A 21203-nucleotide genomic window follows, 5' to 3' on the forward strand; every position below is an offset into this window, starting at 1 on the left:
TATTTTAATATGACTTAGTACATATGTTGAATAACCGTTGATAATTTGATTATCAAAGTATTTTTTGCCAAATATTCTGGCATGTTATCACTGCTGAACAACTCAACAAGAGATGTTTAACCACAGAATTCCAGAAAGACAAGAGTATTCAAAGCAGAGTACACATAATTTTCACTGGCTAGACAAATACTTGACAACACAAATCAGAGCTCTTCTTGCAAGAAACTAATCCGTAATTATTTTAGTAACATACTAACCTGGAGGAGGATTTAAGTAGACACTATTACAAGTAAGCAACTTCTTTATGAACTGGAAATATTCTAGGCTGTACTGCATACGATTATGCATGAACTGCACGTTCTGCTTCCGTACGCTTCGTTCAATGGCTGATGGCATTTTAATCTGATGGGGTTTAGTGGTGATAGCAAGTTCTGAAATATATTTTATTAGTTCATTATCTTTGTCTATTGTGTCCATACGTTCATAAAAAAGAATATAGGCATTCCACCACCTCTTCTGGCGCCTGTAGGACATACGCTTCATCATGTGATCAAATACTTCTCCCATGTATTCTCCACCAAAACACTGATTTTTCATTTCTTCATCATCATCCATTTTACACTCTGTCACATCCCCATCATCAAATTTGTACCATCGATTCTTCTCACCATCTCCACCATTCCTCTGGATAATATAAGAGTAATAGTGTCCACCACTGGCCTGGCCACTGTGTACAAGTACACCAACAAGCCTGTATTTTGTGCTCCCAGAGTGTTCGTTTTCAGACTGTTCATTTTGTATTATCTGATTTTCCGGATTTACATCATCTCCTTCCAATTTAGCTACACCTGCCACCGTGTATGGTTCCATGTCCAGCTCTCGTGGAAATTCAAAATAATCATTGAACTTGATTGCACATTCCCTTTCCCAGTCATAGTCAAATCGTTTCAACTGGATTGCAAGAACTGGAGGCAACTTCTTTATCAACAAGCGTTTCACTGTATCAACCTGAAAGAAGACATGAACAGTCATCAGCTATTCAGTTTCCATTCATGCACTCCTACCAAAAAGCATATTCAGTAATTAAAAGAGTAACTTGCCTCCCTGAACATGAACTAAGACTGAACTTAATACGGCTATAACATCACAGTTGTACACAAATTTATATATAAGGAATCATTACCTTTTTGTTGCATTTTTCACAATGATATGCATTTGCACCTTCCAATAAGTCTCCTTTGACATACTGTTCCAAAGAATCAAGGAGGTTTTGGTGATTTCTTATATCTACATTCAGAGTTGTGAAGGATTCCTCGCATTCGTACCTACCAATGAACAGACAGATGTAAAAGAAAGGTAGGAACATATTTAACTTGTTTCACAGGTGCTACATAGCACCCTACGGCAAAAGTTTTACTCAGCATTTCATGTCAACTTCCGGCAAAAGGGCTTAAGCAGTAAAAAAAAGAACTGAACTCTTTTATATTGCAGTCTTCCTACAATTACGTTACAGTGTCAGCATACTGTATTTTTTGATCTGCACTAACTATAGTTATTTTATGAAGATCATAGAAACGACTTGTATGTCTCAAGTTCACTGAAAAGATCGTGGAAGTTGAATCTTTTAGCACATCTTGTTTTTAAAGCAGCTAACAGACTTGGCTAACTCAAGCTGGTAGAGAAACACAGATAGCAGAGTAGTGAGTGTACTTTTTCCTTTATTGTCAGGTATTAGACTGAAACACAAATATTGTTATCATACCTAAAGACAACAGTTCAAAACATTCCAACTAAAAAAAAAAAAACCAAACACAAAAGCCTTTTTATTTTTCTGTCTAAAAAAATCTGAATAGCTGTCTTCATAAAATCACTTTGCATATTTATGACTGACTGACTTACTGTGTTCTGATATAACCTTCAAACAAATTCCTAGCAATGAACCAGCAATGCTGAAGAAACAACCAGTTAAGACATCTTGGAAACAATTATTTTTTTTTTTTAAAAGATAAAGTAATGAATAAATTTAAAAAGTTGCATCTATTCCCACATAACCCTGCAGGGTTTGTTTCTCTGATATGCAATCAAGCATACAAAGGGTTTTATAAAAGTGAATAAATTAATATTTAGAAACACTTCAACCAAGACAGTAATATTCATTCATCTATTATGTAACTTACAAATTTAGAAAGGCTGTTAATCTGTCACACCCCAATCCAATAGTTTATCATCAGTTTTCTCCTCTCTAAACTATAATCAGAGTAACATTTTTATTAAGTACATTATGCAAATCCAGTAGAGTTCCAAAGAGACAGGTGATACTTCAGGATAGTACATAATATCAGGAATGAAAGTTAACTCACATTGCTTCACATCTGTATCTTCCATTTAATTACCCATTGCATATCAAATAAAACCAGTGCTTTCCTTTTATCTTGCACTATTTCAACTTACTTCTGGTCACACATTTTAACCCATGAAACTTATGATGTTCCACTTACAAGTTCTTCTAATTCACACATGAGCTCAACTGAAGTTGAAAGATTACCACAATCAAGTTTGTATCAGTGTTTTTCCCTGTATTTTAATTGCTAACAGAAGGGTAACAGTAAATGGTCAACTTTCACAATAAAGATAATTTGCAATTTTAATGTGCAGAAAAATCTATATTGTTTAAGAATTGCACACGATCTGAAAGATGTAGTGAACAGTAAGAAGGCCAACTGTTAGTCATATAAAATTTAACATGATAATAAAAATGCCAATTGTTGAAGAAGAACAAAGTCCATCATTAGGTCATCTTGAATCTTGCACACGATTTTAATCATCCACCTCAAAAGAGATATAAAAGAAAAAGTCTAGAGAAGTACAACTGTACAATGTCTAGTTCTATTCCTTCACTAAGCATTTGTCATTGAACACCACCATCAAGACCAGTGGGTTACAGACTTTCAGTCTGACTTGGTGTGGGTGGGGATTTTTTTACATACCCTATATGAAGCTGAACTTCAATATTCACATTTTAAGTTAATTAAATATGCAGAAATCTTAAGAAAAATATAAACTTTCTACACCATTCCCCTTTATTACAGCTTACATAGTGAGTATGAATGGAGTTTTGCTCGTGGGAATTAAAAGATTCATACTTCTGTCAGCTGTGTCCACACACCATGAAAGACAGAAGACAGCAACACATGTTGGCCATGTATTAAGATTTTATACATTGCATTTGGTCCCCAAGTTGTTCTTATTTTAACATGAAAAAGCTGTATCTTTTCCTCCCCTGATCAATACATGATGCTTCACATACAATCTGCTAAGCAGAAATAATAATACTCAAGCATTTCAAGGCACCTGAAGATGAATTAATATTAAGAGTAGACTGTAGAAAAGATAAGGTAGCAAATTCCATTAGCTTTAAACTGCCCCTCACCAAAACCACACAAAACCCCACTCTGAATCTTTAGTTACTTTTATAAAGATACAAACACAGGTGGGTTTTCTGGAAGAAAGAAGAACCTTAAAACACTCACCGATGTGGGCATCCTTGACAAATCTTCTGATCAGCAAAGGACCCTCCTAGAACTTTACTTAACATTGCTGGATGGCCCAAAGCTTTTAAAGCTTCATCTAAACTGTCCACCAAGGAATTAAAAAATTCTAAAGCATCATGTTGCTCACGTAGATTTACAGGTTCACCCCAAAGTCTGAAAACAAAAGCACATTCTTGTCAAATGTTTTGGTTTGTTCTCTAATGATTTCTTCTCTAAAAAAATATTATTCAAGCTATTAATCCCTTTCTTACTGACCAAAACTATTCGTTGCTTTGTGATGTAATATACCACCTGTTACTCTTTCCCTGACACTTACTGGTGAGTAAAAACAAATTTTGTGTATAAATTCATACTTAATTCAAAGTCTCAATATCAAGGTCAAGAACTGCTAGAATTCAAAATAACCATTATGCTGTAAACTTTGGTTTATTAGCAGATTTCTACAGAATGGTGAAAAGGTAAGATAATGGATACAATGCTACAGAACTTCTGCTAATTTACACTTAACTTCAGTATAATTTCTTCTACTATGATTAGTTTTGTTGCCTATCACAGTGGCCCAGTGAACAGACATCAATACTAAATTTCCTATTTACCTAAATTGTTTCCAAAACCCTCTTGGTACATAGTACTGTAGCCTGGAAGCTGCTAAATGACCAAAAATTACTTGGAGATGCCTCAGAACACCAATATTGTATTCTTTTCTATCTTCTGTTTTACTCAGTGCTGGTTTGTCTTCATACTGGTGTGGATAGCCAAACACATCATCTCGTGGGTCAACATTGCTCTGAAAAAAAGAAAATTTGTGCAATTAACTTGGATATCGAGCAGCCTCATAGCTAGCTGTATCCCATGTTTAACAATCTAAGGCGTTTCATATTCTCATCTGAAGTAGGAAATGTCTTTGTGTGCATTAACGCAGTTCTGGTGGCAGAAGTGGTATACAGTGCTTTCAAGCACAAAACCACGTAGAGGGAAGTTAACAAAACAGTCAATTAAGAAACATTACGTTATTGTCCCCACTGTTCACAGTAGAAAGTGACGTGATTGGCAACCTAAAATTGTTATAAGCCTTTTATCTTTAAAGTACAAGCCTTTTCTATTAAAGAAGTTCTACACAATTAAGTTTACCTCATTGTCCTGCTTTTCATCCCCAGACATGTCATCATCTACATCACTGCCTGTGCCTTCAATTGCAAGAATCCCATTCCTGATGGCTGGAATCATGTACAGCTGCTGAATGACAGAATTCATGTAACAAGTGGCACCAGCATTTTTTAGTCCTACAAATCCCTTTGGCGGCCGAGGCCCAACAGGTGGCAGATATTCCCATTCTGTAAGCGCTTCACAAGCTAAAAGAAAATAGCAGAATGTGATTAGGAAATTATTTTGTTATAAAAGAATTACACCATCAGCGCAGCATGAAGGGCAGTTGCATAGAATTAGTATTAGTCTGTATCACACTGCAGTTTAGTAAAACAAATGTTCCACCAGAAAACCTAACTGCTAAAATGAACACAACTTCTATGAATGATATTTTAACATTGCACCATTTTCTTCTACTGCATAGCTAAAGAGGTGGCCTGAAAATTCAGTCTATGTATCAAACAAAAAGTCTTCCCTCAATACCAGCAAGTTTCTTAATTTAAGAAATCAGCTGAATGAACCTAGAACATATAGCCAATTTACAAGCCTTTCACGCATTTCCAGTCCTTTTAAAACTACAGGATTTCACTTGTGCCTCACTTTTCCTTAGCATGATGGGAAACAGTTTTAGATAATGATATCTATATGACTTGTGACAGATTTTTTTCTTCTCCCAAGTCTTCTCCCTCAGATCTTTCATCTCTTCAGAGTACATTTACAATCACAGGCTTCCTACACTAACCTGCTGTTCTGTGGCTTTAACGCAAAAAATTCTGATGTAAAAGGAAGTAAGAAAGCATGCATGTTTACAAGCAAGTTTTACTTGGTATATGAAACACACAGCATGCACAGTTCATACACGTGTTCTCTCTTCTATCTGAAACACCATGGAGATCCAGTGTTCTATTGTGCTTATCAAATACTCGAGTGGAAGGAAATGTCATGAAATCCTTCTTATTGTGAGGTGGTAAGAAACACACTACTTCCCAATAGAAAAGGGTGAAGAAAAAAGGATGGTGCAGGGGGGGGAACCATAAAGCTGCCCTTTTCATTTGTTCTACTGAGATGGAACCAAACAGGAAGAGATTGAAAAATGTCAAATGACTCACTGATACCACCACTGGGCAAGTAGCACTGCCATTCCAAGACAGTGGACAATTCCTACTACAGGATACTATTTCTAGTTGCTTACAGTTTTGCGGAAGTCTACAAGTTTAAACGTTCTGTTAAATCACAGAATGGTTTGGGCTAAAAAAGGACCTTTAAAGACCATCTAGTCCACCCCCCTGCCATGGGCAGGGACACTTTCCACCAGACCAGGTTGCTGACAGCCCCATCCAGCCTGCCCTTGAGCACTGCCAGGGATGGGGCACCCACAGCTGCTCTGGGCAACCTGTGCCCCTGTCTCACCACCCTCAGAGTGAAGAATTTCTTCCTTGTGTTGAAAGTAAATCTACCCTCTTTCAGTTTAAAGTTATTGCCCCTTGTCCTGTCACTACAGGCCCTGATAAAAAGTCCCTCCCCATCTTTCCTGTAAGCCCCCTTTAAGCATGAAAGGCCACAAATAAGGCCCTCCCCAGACACCACCAGGCAGAACAACTTCCCAGCCTTTCTTCCCATACAAGATTGGGTTTACTCGGTTTGGTGGTTGTTTTTTCTCCCCCACCCTCCTTTCCCTGTTAATGTTACAGCCAAAATGGTTTAGCTATCCCATTTAGGGCTGCAGAAAATATGGTCCTGTTTGTTCATTTTTAAGAAAGTCTTAACAAGTTTTTTATTGATAACAACATTTATATTAAATATGAGCCTTTTGCCATTCTTGTGAAAGTTAGCCCAAGTTTCACCAACTTTTGAAATATTAACATTTGCAAGGTGGCTGGTTTGGGTTTTTTTTGTTTGTTGGTTTTGTTTTTTTGTTTTTTTCACACTGCAATTGCTATGATCTTTCTCCAGTGTGAAGGAAAAAGTTATTTAAGTGCAGATTTGTGCTGAGACAAGGCCAAAACGGAGAGAACAACCATTTGAGAAAGGACTATGACAAGCACAGAATGAGTACAGAACTAAAAAGAGAAACAGGACAGTGGACCTGTGTCTGTGTGTGGACAACAATGAAAAATTAGGTGAGCAACCAAGAGACTGGCACTAGAACTAAGTCGAAGATACCTGATGAGGTTCTGGGATTGGTTAGGCAGAGCCTGAAACAATGAGACAAAAATAGAAGATACAGACAGAATGAGGTTCCTGGGAGCTGGTATGGACAAAGGGGAGTAGCCAGAAAGCAGAGAGGAAGGGTCAAAACCATGTAAGTGACTGGGGCTGGAACTTGGATGTAACAATATAACGCAAGATTTACTGCATAAAGAGGAACAAATAAAGGCTACACTGCCAAACTTTCCTAGATTTTGACAGCCTGATTTTGCAGCATTAAAAGCAGCCACAAACCAAGAAACTCAGCATCTAGTTCAGTTGATAATATAAACAAAACCTATACATATTATATACATTAAAAAGTAGAAAATAGATAATTAAAAATATTACATACTAGTGATTGCTGTACCTATGTAATACATTTCAGTCAACGTGTCTACTATCTGTTTGAGATTTCGCACACATCCAACTGCTAGTGCAACCAGTAGCTCAAAGCCAGCATTAATAGTAGCTGGTGAACTACAGACTGGTATGGCCTGCTCAGCAGGCAATTCTCCATTTCTCATGTATTGTAGATAAACATTGGATGCTGGAAAGATGAAATCATCTATCAACTCCTGGGGGGTGGAAAACAAGAAAGAAGAAAATAAATCACCTGTTACCATTGAAACACACACACTATTTTATAACAGAATAAGAGTTATTACACAAATGAATGTCCCAGAACCAGAGGATTACTTAAAAAAAGAAAAAAGTAAAAACTGAGACCAGTACCATAAAGAGCTTTTAAATTTAAAATGGAGTAACTCCACTTTATAGTGGTTCCCTGCAAGCCTACCCCCTCCCTCGCTGCAAGTTAAAAATAATTCTGTATTATCATTGATAGGTAAAGTTTTCTTTTACCAAACCACTACCATCTACAAAGTTCTTTTATCAGCTTGTGCTGAAAAACCCCAACATTCCTGCTGTATAACATCAGAAGTACAAAGAAAACACATCTGATTAAAGAGACACTCAGATGTTCACACATTTGTTCAAACCTGCCATAAACATTAATAGCACTAATTAAGAACACATGGAAAAACCACTACACACAGGTAACGTAAGAAAACAGTCCTGTACAGGACTATCCTGTATCTAGCTTACTATCCTTGTGTGATGTTTGCTGAGTCTTGGAATAACAGCTCACGAGGTCACAGTAACTCCATATGCAGTGGTTCCGAAGAACAAGTTCAACACTCTTACAAATGAAGTATGTGGTTTCATTTTAAATTATTTTAAAGGAAACATTAAACTTCAATTAGAAGCCCATGTCAAACAGTTAAATTGGGACCTTTTACAGTGTCCACAATCCACAAGATGCAAAGCTTCTTTTAACTATGTATAGTAAAATATTTTAAAGTTTAAAAAACTGCACAGGTCAAAAACTGGAACTTACTTTAATGAGATTAGCACCTCCTTTTTCACAACCAATATGGTATTTCTTCTCAGGTGTCTGGAATGCTAACAACTCTTTTGTTACTCCAAGATGACCCTCTAAAATAGTTTCTTCGACACCTGTTTCCCCTGTTCTTTTTACTTCATCCTGCCATTTAGAAGAAAATTAGGATACTTGAAATAATATATATTTACCAAGCTTAGAACTGGACTTAAAAACAAAGCAGCAAAAAGCTGATTGTAAGAAATAAATTGATCCTAAAACTTACCCTAATTCTCTTAAGCCAGTCAATTTCATTATTGAGAAGAACTTCAGCATTGGGTACGTTAATATTGCTGTTGTAAGCATAATTAAGAAGGTGTCGTAAGAGAGTGAAGTAGTCTCCAGAATGCTTAGCTCTCTCTCTTGCAGTACTCTACGTAAACCAAAAACAAATGATATAGAATTCATACACGATTCTACTTATAATGCAACACTAACATTTTCCCTAAAGCTGGATGTAAATACGAAAGAAGAGAAGTGTAAGGCAATTTTTAACTTTTTGTAAGTTTACAGTCATATCTAACTGTTAATGAATGACTTCTGAACTATTTTAGTAGAAATTTCTATACATGAATGGGAAACGAACAGAGAAGTAATCAAATGTTCAAGAAACACAAGCACACAGAATTGAAAAGCCCTGGCAGGCCCAGTAATAGGTGGCACTAAGCATCTATCTAATCTGCTAATGATTTTTACTTGAAGGTTAGAATTCACTGGAGATCAATTGCATAAACGAAAGCTTATTGTTCATGTTCTTATCAGAAAATGCAGAAGTCCCTTTCCCCCTCACCTAACTCAAATGGAAACTGACTGTGCTGCTTGCCTGTAGGTTCAAAAAGGAGCCTATACTTTAATGACTTGTTAACAGCGATTCGTCTTTTCTTGCAGTATTTTGTCTTAATACTTTTTACAGAAATTCATTTTGTGCTGAAGCCTTTACCTCTAAAAACTTACCCCTAGAACAGTAAACAGCAGGGTAATGAAGAAAAGGAGAGGTCTCTGTCCCATGCAACACCTGGTAGCCATTAAAAAGAATTGCTCCTGTGCCATCTGACGAACAGTTCTGGAAATCATTTAATAGAAACATTAAATTCAATCTCCTTATCCAAACAGGGCATTAAAAAAACAATTAAATTTGTGCTTATCTGCTCAATGCCATCTTCTGAAACTGGACATAATATAAGGAATGAGAATACTTTTAATTATTCGCTACTTATCATATTGTTTCTCCTTGCAGTGAAATTTTAAGACACGAGTCACTATTACAAAACCCATTCCACACATCAAATATTTAAAGGCAAAAGAAACTTATCAGCACACAGCCACTAAACCTTTGCAACTGCCAGCAAATATTGCATAACACAAGCAGTGTGCAACCCTACATTTTTTCTAATCAAGCACTAGCTGTGTCTGAAAGACAAAATAGAGCCACCCTAGTAAAACTGCTCTTATGTATCGCTACAGCAGTTTTGTAAGCATCTGTGATCAAAATTTATCACTAGTAACTAGAAATGAGAAAAGATGACCCTCTGACAATTCAAGTGGCTAGAATTAAAGGAAATTTTTCATCTAAGAACTTAATCTAACCACTGGAATAATGTGGGAATGGATAAGCTGAAGAGGAAAAAAATACTTAAGGCAAACCTTATTAATTCAATTTGTAAAACAGTCTGAGCTTTGTATCTTGTAAAAAACTGTTACAAACAATTCCACTTGGGTGGGGAGAGAGTACAAATCAATATTGAACTTTATGAAAGCATCTCAACATACAAACCCCTGAGATTTACAGTGTATTTTTGGTGCAGCTGTCATCATTTTCTGCCCAAGAAGTCACTGTGGAAAGCTCATGAAAGAACCCTATTTCCTTCAGAGTTCTTTCATGTGCAGTTAACTGTGCTTCAAACACTTGCAAGAATGACCATGAGGTCAGAGCCAAGACACACCTAGCTGAGCACCCTGTCTCTGGGATACACCTTGAAAACTGCACAAGACTGGAAGCATGCAGTAACACTGCTCCAGAATATTCTCTCAGCTTCTATGAATTTGTGGTTCAGAAAGACTACCAAAATCAGTATTTCATAGCCCTCACTGGACAAATTCATGAAAGAACCCCTCAAACTATTTTGAAACTGAACGTTTACACTGCTTAAATGTTATGCTCAAGAAATTCTTATACAAAGGAACACTATTCTCTAGTTGTTCTCCCTTCGCTACTGATTTTAAAGGTCTCTGTGGTATTCTCCTCCCACCATCTATCTCTTCTCCAATATGAAGTGCCCCAAGCTATTCAGCTGTTCCTCAGATGGAAGTCATTTCAGAGCTCTGATCTCCCTCATCACCCTTCTCTGATCTTTGCAAGTTGCTTTGAGTTACAGAAGACCACAGGGTGGAGAGGGTCTGTTTTGTTCTTAGTAACACTTGACATTTTATGGGACCCAATTGCTGAGCTGATGTTTCCTAAAACTTCTCATAGAAATTTCTTTTAAGATGCAACCCTTCAACATCACATACACACTCCTCAGGTCCATGCAGTTAAAGGCAGAATGAAATAAAGATGGTGTTTTCCGAAAGTGAGAAATGACCGAAGAACCACATACTTCATACTGTTATGTCTCTAAGGAGTATGCAGTATTTGAACACAAGTACTATATTTTCATGACGCTGTAACAATCTAAGAGCTCTTGAGGAACCATGGCAGGGATGCAGCTGCCTAAATGCAGGCATTTAGGTGCCATGTTAGACACCATGACAATAGCATAAAGCGGTCAGATAGGATACAAATGGCACGATGAACTCCCACTCGCCTGGTGAAACGGAGGCATCTGGCCTCCAACTAAGGCAAGGCAACCTGAATCCCATCCTACTGATAGCTCCGGGATACAGATTTCTGTTTAGTTAACAGAAGTCAGACTCTTCAATGGGCCTAAGTGCCACTGCTTTACGCAGGCAGTAAGAACTTTTATTTATTTGGGCCACATACGTGTGATTACCAAATACTTTGCAGCCATCAGCAGAATACTTCTGGGTTCCAGGATCATTTTGGATTAACTGTTCAGCTATCTACTGTTGACTAACCAGTCCTGTATTCAGGAGTCACCACTATAAAATCAATTAGCTTGGAGAGTAAGAACTGCTCTAGTATTTAGTATTAAGCATTTTGCATTCTGTTTCTCCATTTATACGTAGCATAGTTCTGCTATGAGAAAACAGCAGAAGTCCCATACAATCTCAACCACTGAAAGAAACAAAAAAACCCCAAAAAACATCTGATCTCTTCCAGAAAGATCATATTTATAAGATCAGATCTTGATCATCATTGACTTTTATGGTGCACCAAAAACATTTTCTCACTTGCATATTTTTGCTCACATTGTTCTCTGATTGAGGATAGGAGATTAGAAAACAATAGCTGAAAATTGAGGATATTCAGAATTTTGGCTGGTATTTGCTAAACTCTCTGCACTGCAAACACTAATCTGTTTCCACACTCATTCAGAAGAAGAACTTTCTTTTTAGCTTACTTCAACTTCACTGCCTTAATTTTCAAAATGGTCTTCCTTTTCTACTCATATTTATGCTATTCTAACATGCTCATCATATTAGAATGAGAACATGTTCATCATGTAATAATGAACAGTTGCATTCTAAGTGAGATTATCCTATATATCAGAAGTTTTATAAGCATGAGAGAGAGCTCCTGTACTGACAGTATGAACTGTTTTCCCATACAATAAATTCAGCTCATTTCCCATTCTGGTGGAGTAATAAAGCAGAGATAAGGAGCTGAGCAGCAGTTCCCTTGGGTAAGAGAAGCTCTTAAAAATTTTATCCCCTCTGACAAAAAACCCACATAAACACCCTATCCATTAATGCTATTCTTTATTTTAAAGGGCAAAAACCTAACATACATGCGGAATCAATACACTGCTGCTCCGACTTGGACTGACATGCCAACAAAATTTGGAAAGAAAAGCCCCAGCCTGGGGACATATCTTTTTTCTTCTAATATTTTATGAAGAAAAGTACAACCGTTAACTATTGACTAGGCATAATAATATGATATCATTGGGATCCAAATGTTCAGACAACAAAGCTGAAACCGGCAAGAAAAGAAGAGACTGGCAAAACCATGACAAATATTCCCACCTGTAAATCAAGACTGTAGGTTTTGCTAAAAAGACATTCTACCTCCACCACAAACTGCGCTGGCAGAACTTGCACAATGAAATTCAGAGTCTAAACTGTTTAAGATTTACAGATTTAGAAGTTCCCCATTTGAACCAACAGTTCACTTCCTTAAGGAAATATGACCAGAACAGAGAAATCCTCACAAAGAGCATCTGCAGTTTTCAGACTGAAAGAGTGTAACAAGTGTTGATACCAAACACTAACTGAAATACACAGAAATGCTGGTTGACACTTGAATTGTCAATTAAATTCCAAATACAATGCCCAAAAGTCTGATAGCTGGAGTGAAATTTAGTATTAAAAAATTATCACCCGTTACTTATATCATAGTAAAAAACCTCACATGTAAAAAACAAATCTAATGTCTTTGGACACACATTAAAAAAAATATCAAAGGATGGGGCAGCACTGACACTTGCCCATGCTATTCAGCCGTGCTGGTACTCCAAATTTGACATATAACCAACATACACTTACTGTCAAAAAAGGAACTCTATATCAACTGCTGACAGTTTTAAAAATAAAATTTAGTGATTTCTTAGTCATCAGCCTTGAAAGTTACTGAAACTAGTGAAAGACAGCTTGTTTGTAAAACTACAACATACATTTGTCAGCATATTTTGTTATACTTCTCTAAGTGATAACAAGCTTCAGTGAAGCTGAAAATTTAACATCCTATACCACAAGTTGCAAACTAATAATGTTTGTGGGATTCCGATAATACCACACCACAGTTTCACCAATGTGTGCAGATAGTTGATTGTGAAGTGATACTCTGATGATGCTATTGATCCTTTTGTTATGGTGCATATTCCTGAACATAAGACTTTTCAACCTGTTTTACCCAGAAAAGTAAAAAACCCAAAACATGGTGCTGAAATTCTGACCCCATTCACCTGAGAGTGCCACAATCTGACTCCATTAAGATGTACTGAAAGGCTTAGACAACGTCACTAATTTCTGATCTCTGCCATTTTGCAAACTTCAAATATTCATGGAACTAACGCAGACAGATCTTACAAAACAAATCTTTAGTAACAGTTCAAAGTACTGTTAACTAGGTTTAATAATAACATACAAAAACTTTCCACCTGGATAGCAGTAGAAAACAGTGGTCTAAAAACACCCCACCCACCCCCAGCCCAATACTTCACATTCCAGTTTCAGATGGGCTAAAAGTCACAGGACAGTGTCATACAAATGCTGTATTGTGCAGATGCTGTCTAAGGAGATCTGCAGGAATAGCTTGGAGATAACAAAGAGATCCCTGTACTCTATGGCAGGACTGCAGGGCAGCCTGAACTGCATCGCTCTTGGCAGCTCCCACTGGCTTTCCCTGTCTGTCTGTCCCCACTGCTAATGGTTCCTCCAAGATGCTACTACTGAACTAGGTGACGGCGCTATGTGAAACACGAGTCACATGAGGACTCACAAGCATACGATGCCAATTCAAGAAAACCAAAGGAATAAATCTTGACTGCCCCCTCTCCTCAAATTTCTCGTACTGTATCTTGTCTTTAGTCATCAGAAAAAGTATAAGAAAGTTGTTCTACACCTACATCACTTTAAATATTCTAATGTAGTGAGTATTCACATAATTTCTGAAAAATCATGAAGTACCTATTATTTCATTCTATATAAGTAGCACATTATCAGGCATCCATCTGGCTTGATAATATCCCCCTTACGAGTACAAAGAAGATGGGACTAACAGAGCTATCACTTCAGGATAGGTACCCAAATTACAGATTTATATTGCTAAACAATAAATTAAGACAAGTGCAGAGAAAGATCATTTAAATACCAAGTTACTGCGCTGTTTAGACTTCATATTTATTTTGAATTGTAAAATAACGTGATAAAAAATCCCAAAAATCCACCACCAAAACTTACTTGCTGTGACAGTGCAATAGCAAATCAATGATAAACATCTGCCATGCCTTTTCTTTACTGAGTGCATCCAGTGCCGTTGGAATCAAAGCAAAACACAAGGTCATCACCTCCAATGCTTCACAGCAAACTTGTTCATCTTCTATGTCTGGTTCATTTCCTGCATTTGTCTGTGAAAATAAACAAAAGAGCATAAAGTGGGTATAGAAAAAAAACCTGAGAAACCCAACTGGCTCCAAGGTATACACACCAAATACAAACACAAACCACAGATTTATATACCAAATGATTATCAGTGCCAAGCATTTTATGTACTCCACTCAGATGTGATTCAAAGCACTATGTGGGATGGCCAGAACTTCCAGTACTGTTTCTCAAAGGAGGATTCCAAGCATGAACTTAAGGATCCAGAAGTTAAATAGGAAGCTTGTAGGCAAAAGTTTTATCAGTTAGTACTGCTGGTTTTTTTTTTTGTTGGATTTCATTTTTGCTTTTTAAATAAGGTATTTTCCTTTACTACTCAGAACCTGGAGTTTAAAGCTTTGGAAACAGTTACTACTTAAACAGAGAAAAGCCACAGTGCTGTATAATTCATCAAGAAATCCAGTTTTACAAATCTTTGTTACCAAAAGCTTCTTAATAATGCTAGAATTTATTCAGCACTACACTTTTTCAGAAACATGTAACAGCTAAACCAGATTTCAAACATAGTTACCATGGTGATTTTTGAAATAGGAAAGAACAATATTTAATTGGTATATAGGTTACTCTTTCAATTAAACACTTGAATCAAGTGAGTTGATTTTGGTACATTTTTTCCAAAATAAATACTTTGACAATAAAAAGCAAGCCCCCTCCTCCATCCAAGTAAAATTAATTAGCTTGAAGTTCTGAAGAAACTGAAGGTGAGCAGGTTTCAATTTTAATTCATCGGTAATCATGGCTGCAGGCTAATAACATTAACTAGAGGCATAAAGCAAGTATTTGTTTTATATATGAAGAGATATCAAGGTTAAGTAGGCAGAAAGAAGGGATTACTATGCAGAAGAGATAACTAATTGTGAACAGCAGCAGAAAAGGATGAAGTGTATCTCAATCTTGTAACTGACGCAGTATTGTCTTGCACAACAGCTAAAAATCAGAGACAGTCACTACCACTGCAACAGGAGGATGTGGCAATTCTGACACATCTAAGATACGAAAGTAAAAGCAGAATAATTTCAAGAAGTTCAGGACTGCACCTGCTCTGCACTGAAGCCCTTTTTAGAAAAGAAAGTTATTCCTGCATGGGTGCAGGGATCTAACAGAAACGCAAAGTGCATTTTATACTTTGTGAAGTATTTCCCTATGCTCGGGCACCAAGAGCTGATGGGGTCTGCACAAGCAGCATACTTGCAGTTTTCTAGGTGGGTATGGGCCTTCTCTGAGCTAATAAGGAAATGGCTGTTTGACACCACTGAAAGTTGCCATGTTTTCAACCACTGACAGGACTTCAATACCAGAACGTTTTGAGGCAGGAGGCAGAAGAGACTCCATGAAAGTTATGCTCTCAAAATAACTTATCTTGACTTTAAAGTTTGATTGAATTTACCAGAAGCTTCTTAAAAGTGCCCACAACATTCTTTCAGAAGTCATACTTGATGGGACTACTCTGAAATGCCTCTTAAGATCATTTACCATAGCTGCCTTTGATGTTTTTAGGAGCCCTGACATGTCATTCCTCATTCCACAAGAATCAGTGTGCTTTTGTTCTTAAGGTAACATTTAATGATAAATCTCTACCCTACAGACTTACCAGAACGCTCCTATGACCTATGAGTTAAAAGTCTAAGGTTTAGTGGTCAACTTAGAAAATTGAAAACATTTTTCTCAAAATCCTTTGTCCTCTAAGCCAAGTGTTTGCCGGACACTGGTACACTCATCCTCCTAACTGCCGTAAGAATTTCTTCCTCTCATCTATAATCAAACACAATTCTCCTAGTTTCAGTGCATGTGTTTTCTTGCATCATATTCCTCTATTTCTGTGATTCTTGAAATAACGTTAAAGGAGAGGAAAGTAAGTGTACTTTTATTCCCATGTCTTAGTACTTCCACAATTTCTTCCTCTTTCTTATTTCTATTTTTCCACTTCAATTTATTTCTCTTTTGCATACCATAAGCAAAATGCAGCTGCCACTTATTACAAATGTCTAAGTGTCAGTGAGAATTAAAAAAACACCCAAAAAACCCCTTTGAAGCATGACTGATAATGCACAGCTTAAATTTCACCTGTTTTAAAACTTCAGCAGTTTGAAAGTATTTTTACAGAACTATATGATTTTCACCCAGAAAAGAAGTCAGAGAACATCATTTAGGTATATCTTCCTTTAGGTGTATTTTCTCTAGTGCACCGCTGCTCTTAAAACATCTAATGTATATATGAGCGTATCTTCACGGGCTTGGACTGGCATGCTACCTAAACCACCTATTATATGCAATTTATCACCTCAAAAAACCCCAACCAACCAACCCCCAACTTATTCCACTAAGAAGTCACTCTCACAGCAACAGAAGCAGATGTCACTATGTAAACTAAATTGAAAGGTGTTGCATTTTGCCAAAGTAAATATTCTTCCTCTCATGGATCATTTAAGCACAATAGCTAATACACAAGAACAAAGCCTCCCTATATAATCCTTTCCCTTTCACTCTCAGGCAAGTATTGATGGAGTACTAAACTTGATTTTGTAAGATGAACAAGAGAAGATGCTTAGAGAACAAAAAAAAATATTTTTCTAAATCACTGCCAAAATACATGCTATTTCGTGTAACTGTAAGCAACATTTGTTAAACACAAAGTGTGTAGTAACATAGTAATATATAATCCCGACTTCAAACTACTTGCGTAAACTATATGTGAAACCATGAGGATGTTTTACATATCTACATAATAAAAGGAAATAAACTATACAGGATTAGCTATTATTTTCTTTTACCAGTGCTTCAGTGCTAATTTCAGACCAATTAGCTCTTGTTTCTCATTCTAGACTGCACATAAGCTTTAAATAAACTTGTGTATAATAGACCTTTTAAGTTTAAAGGTAAGAAAAATTGGCACTGCAAGAAATGCTTCTTCCTTATTTAGATACAGAATCTAAATGGGCTGAAAACATACTACAGCAGCTTAAAGAACTGGTGCATTTTTGAACTGACACCAGATTCAAGTTACAAATAGTTACTGAGAAAAGGAATTTGGAATAGAAAATTAAACTGTGGTACGACAATTTACAGGTACTAGACTTCCAAATACACCATCACCAAGACACCTACTGAAAAAGCTCATAGCACTTTAAGCCTGACCTGGCTGACAATGTACCTTTTGTAAACAATGGAACAGTTTATACAGAACAGAAGTTGCTTAGGAATCCTTACCTTTTCATAGATTTTACTGATTTCTTCATTCGAGCTGAAAACCAACTGAACTGACCCACAACCTGATGCCCAAACAATTTTTTGTACTGCCCTAATAACACAGATATCGGGGATGTATTTTGAAGCCTGAAAAAAAAAGGAAGAAAAAATAAATAACCAAAGCAACATTAAAATGCAGTTGCAAATTACAATACAATGGATTCTAAACTCCTAGAAATCTATTTTCATGGAAAGTTTAAGATTTACAATTAAATTTACAATTAATTTTTCATTAAACAGAAAAAAAATTTGTTATCTTGAAAAAGCATTTGTACTTCACTTACATAACATCTCATTTTTTAATAGAAAGTAGCATATATGTTAGATATATCACAGAACCTTAAATCTTAATGCTACAAGAACCAGGAATTACATTGAAGTGAGCATTTTTGATAAATAACCAGCAACTCTTTGATTCTGAGTAGTATTTAGCAGAAACTACCAACTTCAGTGCTAAAACATTCTTGATTTTTAGGGAAAAAACAATAAACCACCAAGCATGCATCTGGAAGGCAGACAGCCTCTTAAGGAATGCAGAAAGTTGAAGTTATTTTATTTTAGGGTTTGTCCCCACCCTGATATTTATTGTGCTAGCTGACAGCTTGTTAGACAAACTAACACTTATCAAGTAGGCAATTAATACATAAAGGGATTGTTCTATACTCCGGTTATATAGGGTTTAGAATTAGTAGCACAGATCACGTATCTTATGAATGCAGACTCATTTCAGTGTTTTGGGCATGGTCTCAATTAACACACAGTAGTTTCTCCTGATACACATACATTTCAAAACATACTACAACTGTCATTACTTATAGTTAATATATCAATTTCAAAAAAACCCCAAACCTATCTGGAATCCATATTCAAAGTAGAACTGTCCAGAAAACAGGCAATCTTAAAACAGATGGTAAACAGTTCCCAAAAATTTCACACTTCATTTTGCTAATGCTTAGACAATAAAAAAAGAGACTCTAAGAAGCTTAACTTACAAGCTAGCTGTATCAGGAAAGCTGAATGATACGCATTCTTGCTACTGATATGTATATTAACAGTAGTTACAAGAAAAATAGGTATTTCACCTTTGTCACAAGCAAAGCAACTTTACATACAGTAACAGCACCACAAGGAAGATCAGTCACACAGAAAAATAACCTTTTTTTCAAACCCTGAAGTACTAAGCTTTTTTAAAAAAGGTGAGAAATTTCTTTCTGTGGTGTAGTCTTCTGTCTGGCCTATGGAAAACTGTGTGAGATTTATTGTCTTTAAAATTGTGAGGTCAGTTGAAAAGAGCCTTTCCCCATCAAAAGAAAAAAATATCTTTCAAAGGCAAACTACAATTCATGTGAAATTTAGATACACAGCAGTTTTCACTACTTCAGAAGATTACAGACAATAGTTTCAATAGCAATACTTTTGAAGAAATTCAGATTTTGTTTGCTTTGATGTGCCTGGTGAAAGAATTTATTTATTAGAAGTCCTCCAAAAAGGACAAAGGCACAATTAAAACCCTTTCTTCATACCTCACCTCAAAAGACATTTCTTCTGTGTAAGGAATTTAACTGAATCAAGAGTTCAACTTGCTGATTTTACACATACAATCACCTATGGATGCAATGCCACCACTAATGGAAGGCAGATGGGTCAAGTCTTGCAGTCTCATACATTGTGCCTTCTTTGGACACTGATCTATCATCAGAAGAAATAGTTTACTTTTCAACGTTTAAGATGATAATACAAGACTACTTTTATTTAAATAGCTCAGAAACGTTTTGGAGATAGCTTTGCAGAGCATAGAAAGATAATATTCACTGCTTCCGCACTGGAAACTAAGGGATCCCAATTCACTATAGAAGATGAAGTTGCAGTAGTCCAGATTTTAGCTTCTGCTGAATTCACCGATGTATTCACTAACATGACTGACAAATCCAAATGGGGTTTGCTCATACCATACAGATAAGACTATCATATTTGCAATGCACGCTGTTTAACCCTACTGAGCTCCACAATCCAATTTTTCACTTGTACCATTAATGCATTTTCAATATATAAAGATACACTGGCAATGATCCGAGTTTTATCTTTCAGCACTTAAAAATCACAGCCAAAATTTAAGAACTCCCTCTCCTTTTCTGTGTTCCTCTTCAGGAAGAGAATGCTACTCAGAAACCAAAACATAAAAGAGCAAAAAAAGAAGCATCACAAAAATGTTTTCAAAATACCCATTAATTTCTTTAAATCTATTAATTCTATAGAAACATCAGATTTCTAAAGTTCTGATTTAAGTATATGTAGCAATATTCACAACCCATTAAAGAGCTTGTATACAGAACCTGCCTAATTCACTTAAGTCCCTTTATGCTATTAGACACTGAATTTCATAATTGCATATGGAAACAATTAATTGAATACTTCTAATTAGATAACAGCCTACGAACCATATGAACATTACCTAAAATGTTTCATGACATTTTAGAAAGAAAATTCATGTCTTACAAAGGATTTAAAAAGAAAAAAAAAGATACTACAGGAATAAAGGTCATACAGAGACGAGTTCACTAACCTCATCAGATATTTGCTGTGCAAGACGTATTGCTACATTTCTTAGCATGCATTCTGAAGTTGGATTAGGAATGTTTTGTAGGGCATTTTGTAGCACCACTGCCTGGTCATGCGTAGCCTGGTTTATCTGGAAGAAAGTATTTCTTATACTTATTTTTACATGGAAAAAGGAAAGCAAGAAGATACGAAAATCTAAAGTTACTTGGAAAGGTTTGGTAGAAGTAGTCAAGATCCTGGAAGGAAACTGCAAACACCAAGAAAAATAAGAAAGACCCCTCATTTTCAAATAGACACCACTGCATCTGAAGACACTGTATACTACAGTGTACAATCACAGAGCACAAGTAGTTAAGAGCAGAGGCACTTGCTTAAGACTACTTAGGTTTGGGGGTTTGTTTTTCGATCAATTATTTCAGGTTAACAGAATGTTTAGAATTACCCTGTCTATTGAGGCAGGAAAGAAAGGGTTTGCCAAAATAATGGGTCTCCCTCTGGATAGCTAACAGTGTCCAGACAGAACATGGCTGCAGTATTCATTATAGTAAAGTCCACTTTAAACATTTGATTTGGAGCACTCTTGAAGAATTCTGTTCTGAATTAATTCCTCCTGTTCTTTCTCATGCTTTCACAACAGAAACAGCAGGAAGACTAGTTTTTATCTTTTCTGTATTGGTTTGAGCATCGAGTTCCTTCTTGGACTCACAGAGCTTCCTAGTTTCGACAGCTGAAATCTAAAAAGCTTGTTTCCTTCTCATACTCCAACTTGCTTGAAAAGATTTTGTGCTGCA

General features: G+C 36.3%; 1 protein-coding gene across 2 annotated transcripts in view; it reads right to left on the reverse strand.

The window, feature by feature from the left end:
- The window catches only part of USP9X (ubiquitin specific peptidase 9 X-linked), a 106392-nt gene that overhangs the window by 16838 nt on the left and 68351 nt on the right, over window positions 1–21203 (reverse strand). Inside the window, exons 24-35 of one of the 2 annotated variants that reach the window (XM_037376888.1) lie at window positions 20417–20542; window positions 17815–17940; window positions 14407–14573; window positions 9280–9388; window positions 8552–8698; window positions 8284–8430; window positions 7240–7462; window positions 4683–4903; window positions 4148–4338; window positions 3531–3704; window positions 1184–1325; window positions 258–1008 (exon numbers count right to left, since the gene is read on the reverse strand). In XM_037376888.1, coding sequence (XP_037232785.1) covers window positions 258–1008; window positions 1184–1325; window positions 3531–3704; window positions 4148–4338; window positions 4683–4903; window positions 7240–7462; window positions 8284–8430; window positions 8552–8698; window positions 9280–9388; window positions 14407–14573; window positions 17815–17940; window positions 20417–20542 — 2524 coding nt within the window. The remainder of the gene's footprint in view (window positions 1–257; window positions 1009–1183; window positions 1326–3530; window positions 3705–4147; window positions 4339–4682; window positions 4904–7239; window positions 7463–8283; window positions 8431–8551; window positions 8699–9279; window positions 9389–14406; window positions 14574–17814; window positions 17941–20416; window positions 20543–21203) is intronic. The other variant, XM_037376889.1, reaches the window with a different exon arrangement.

The sequence above is a fragment of the Falco rusticolus genome, chromosome 2 (genome assembly GCF_015220075.1).
Source record: "Falco rusticolus isolate bFalRus1 chromosome 2, bFalRus1.pri, whole genome shotgun sequence".
In the NCBI taxonomy this organism is placed as follows: Eukaryota; Metazoa; Chordata; class Aves; order Falconiformes; family Falconidae; genus Falco; species Falco rusticolus.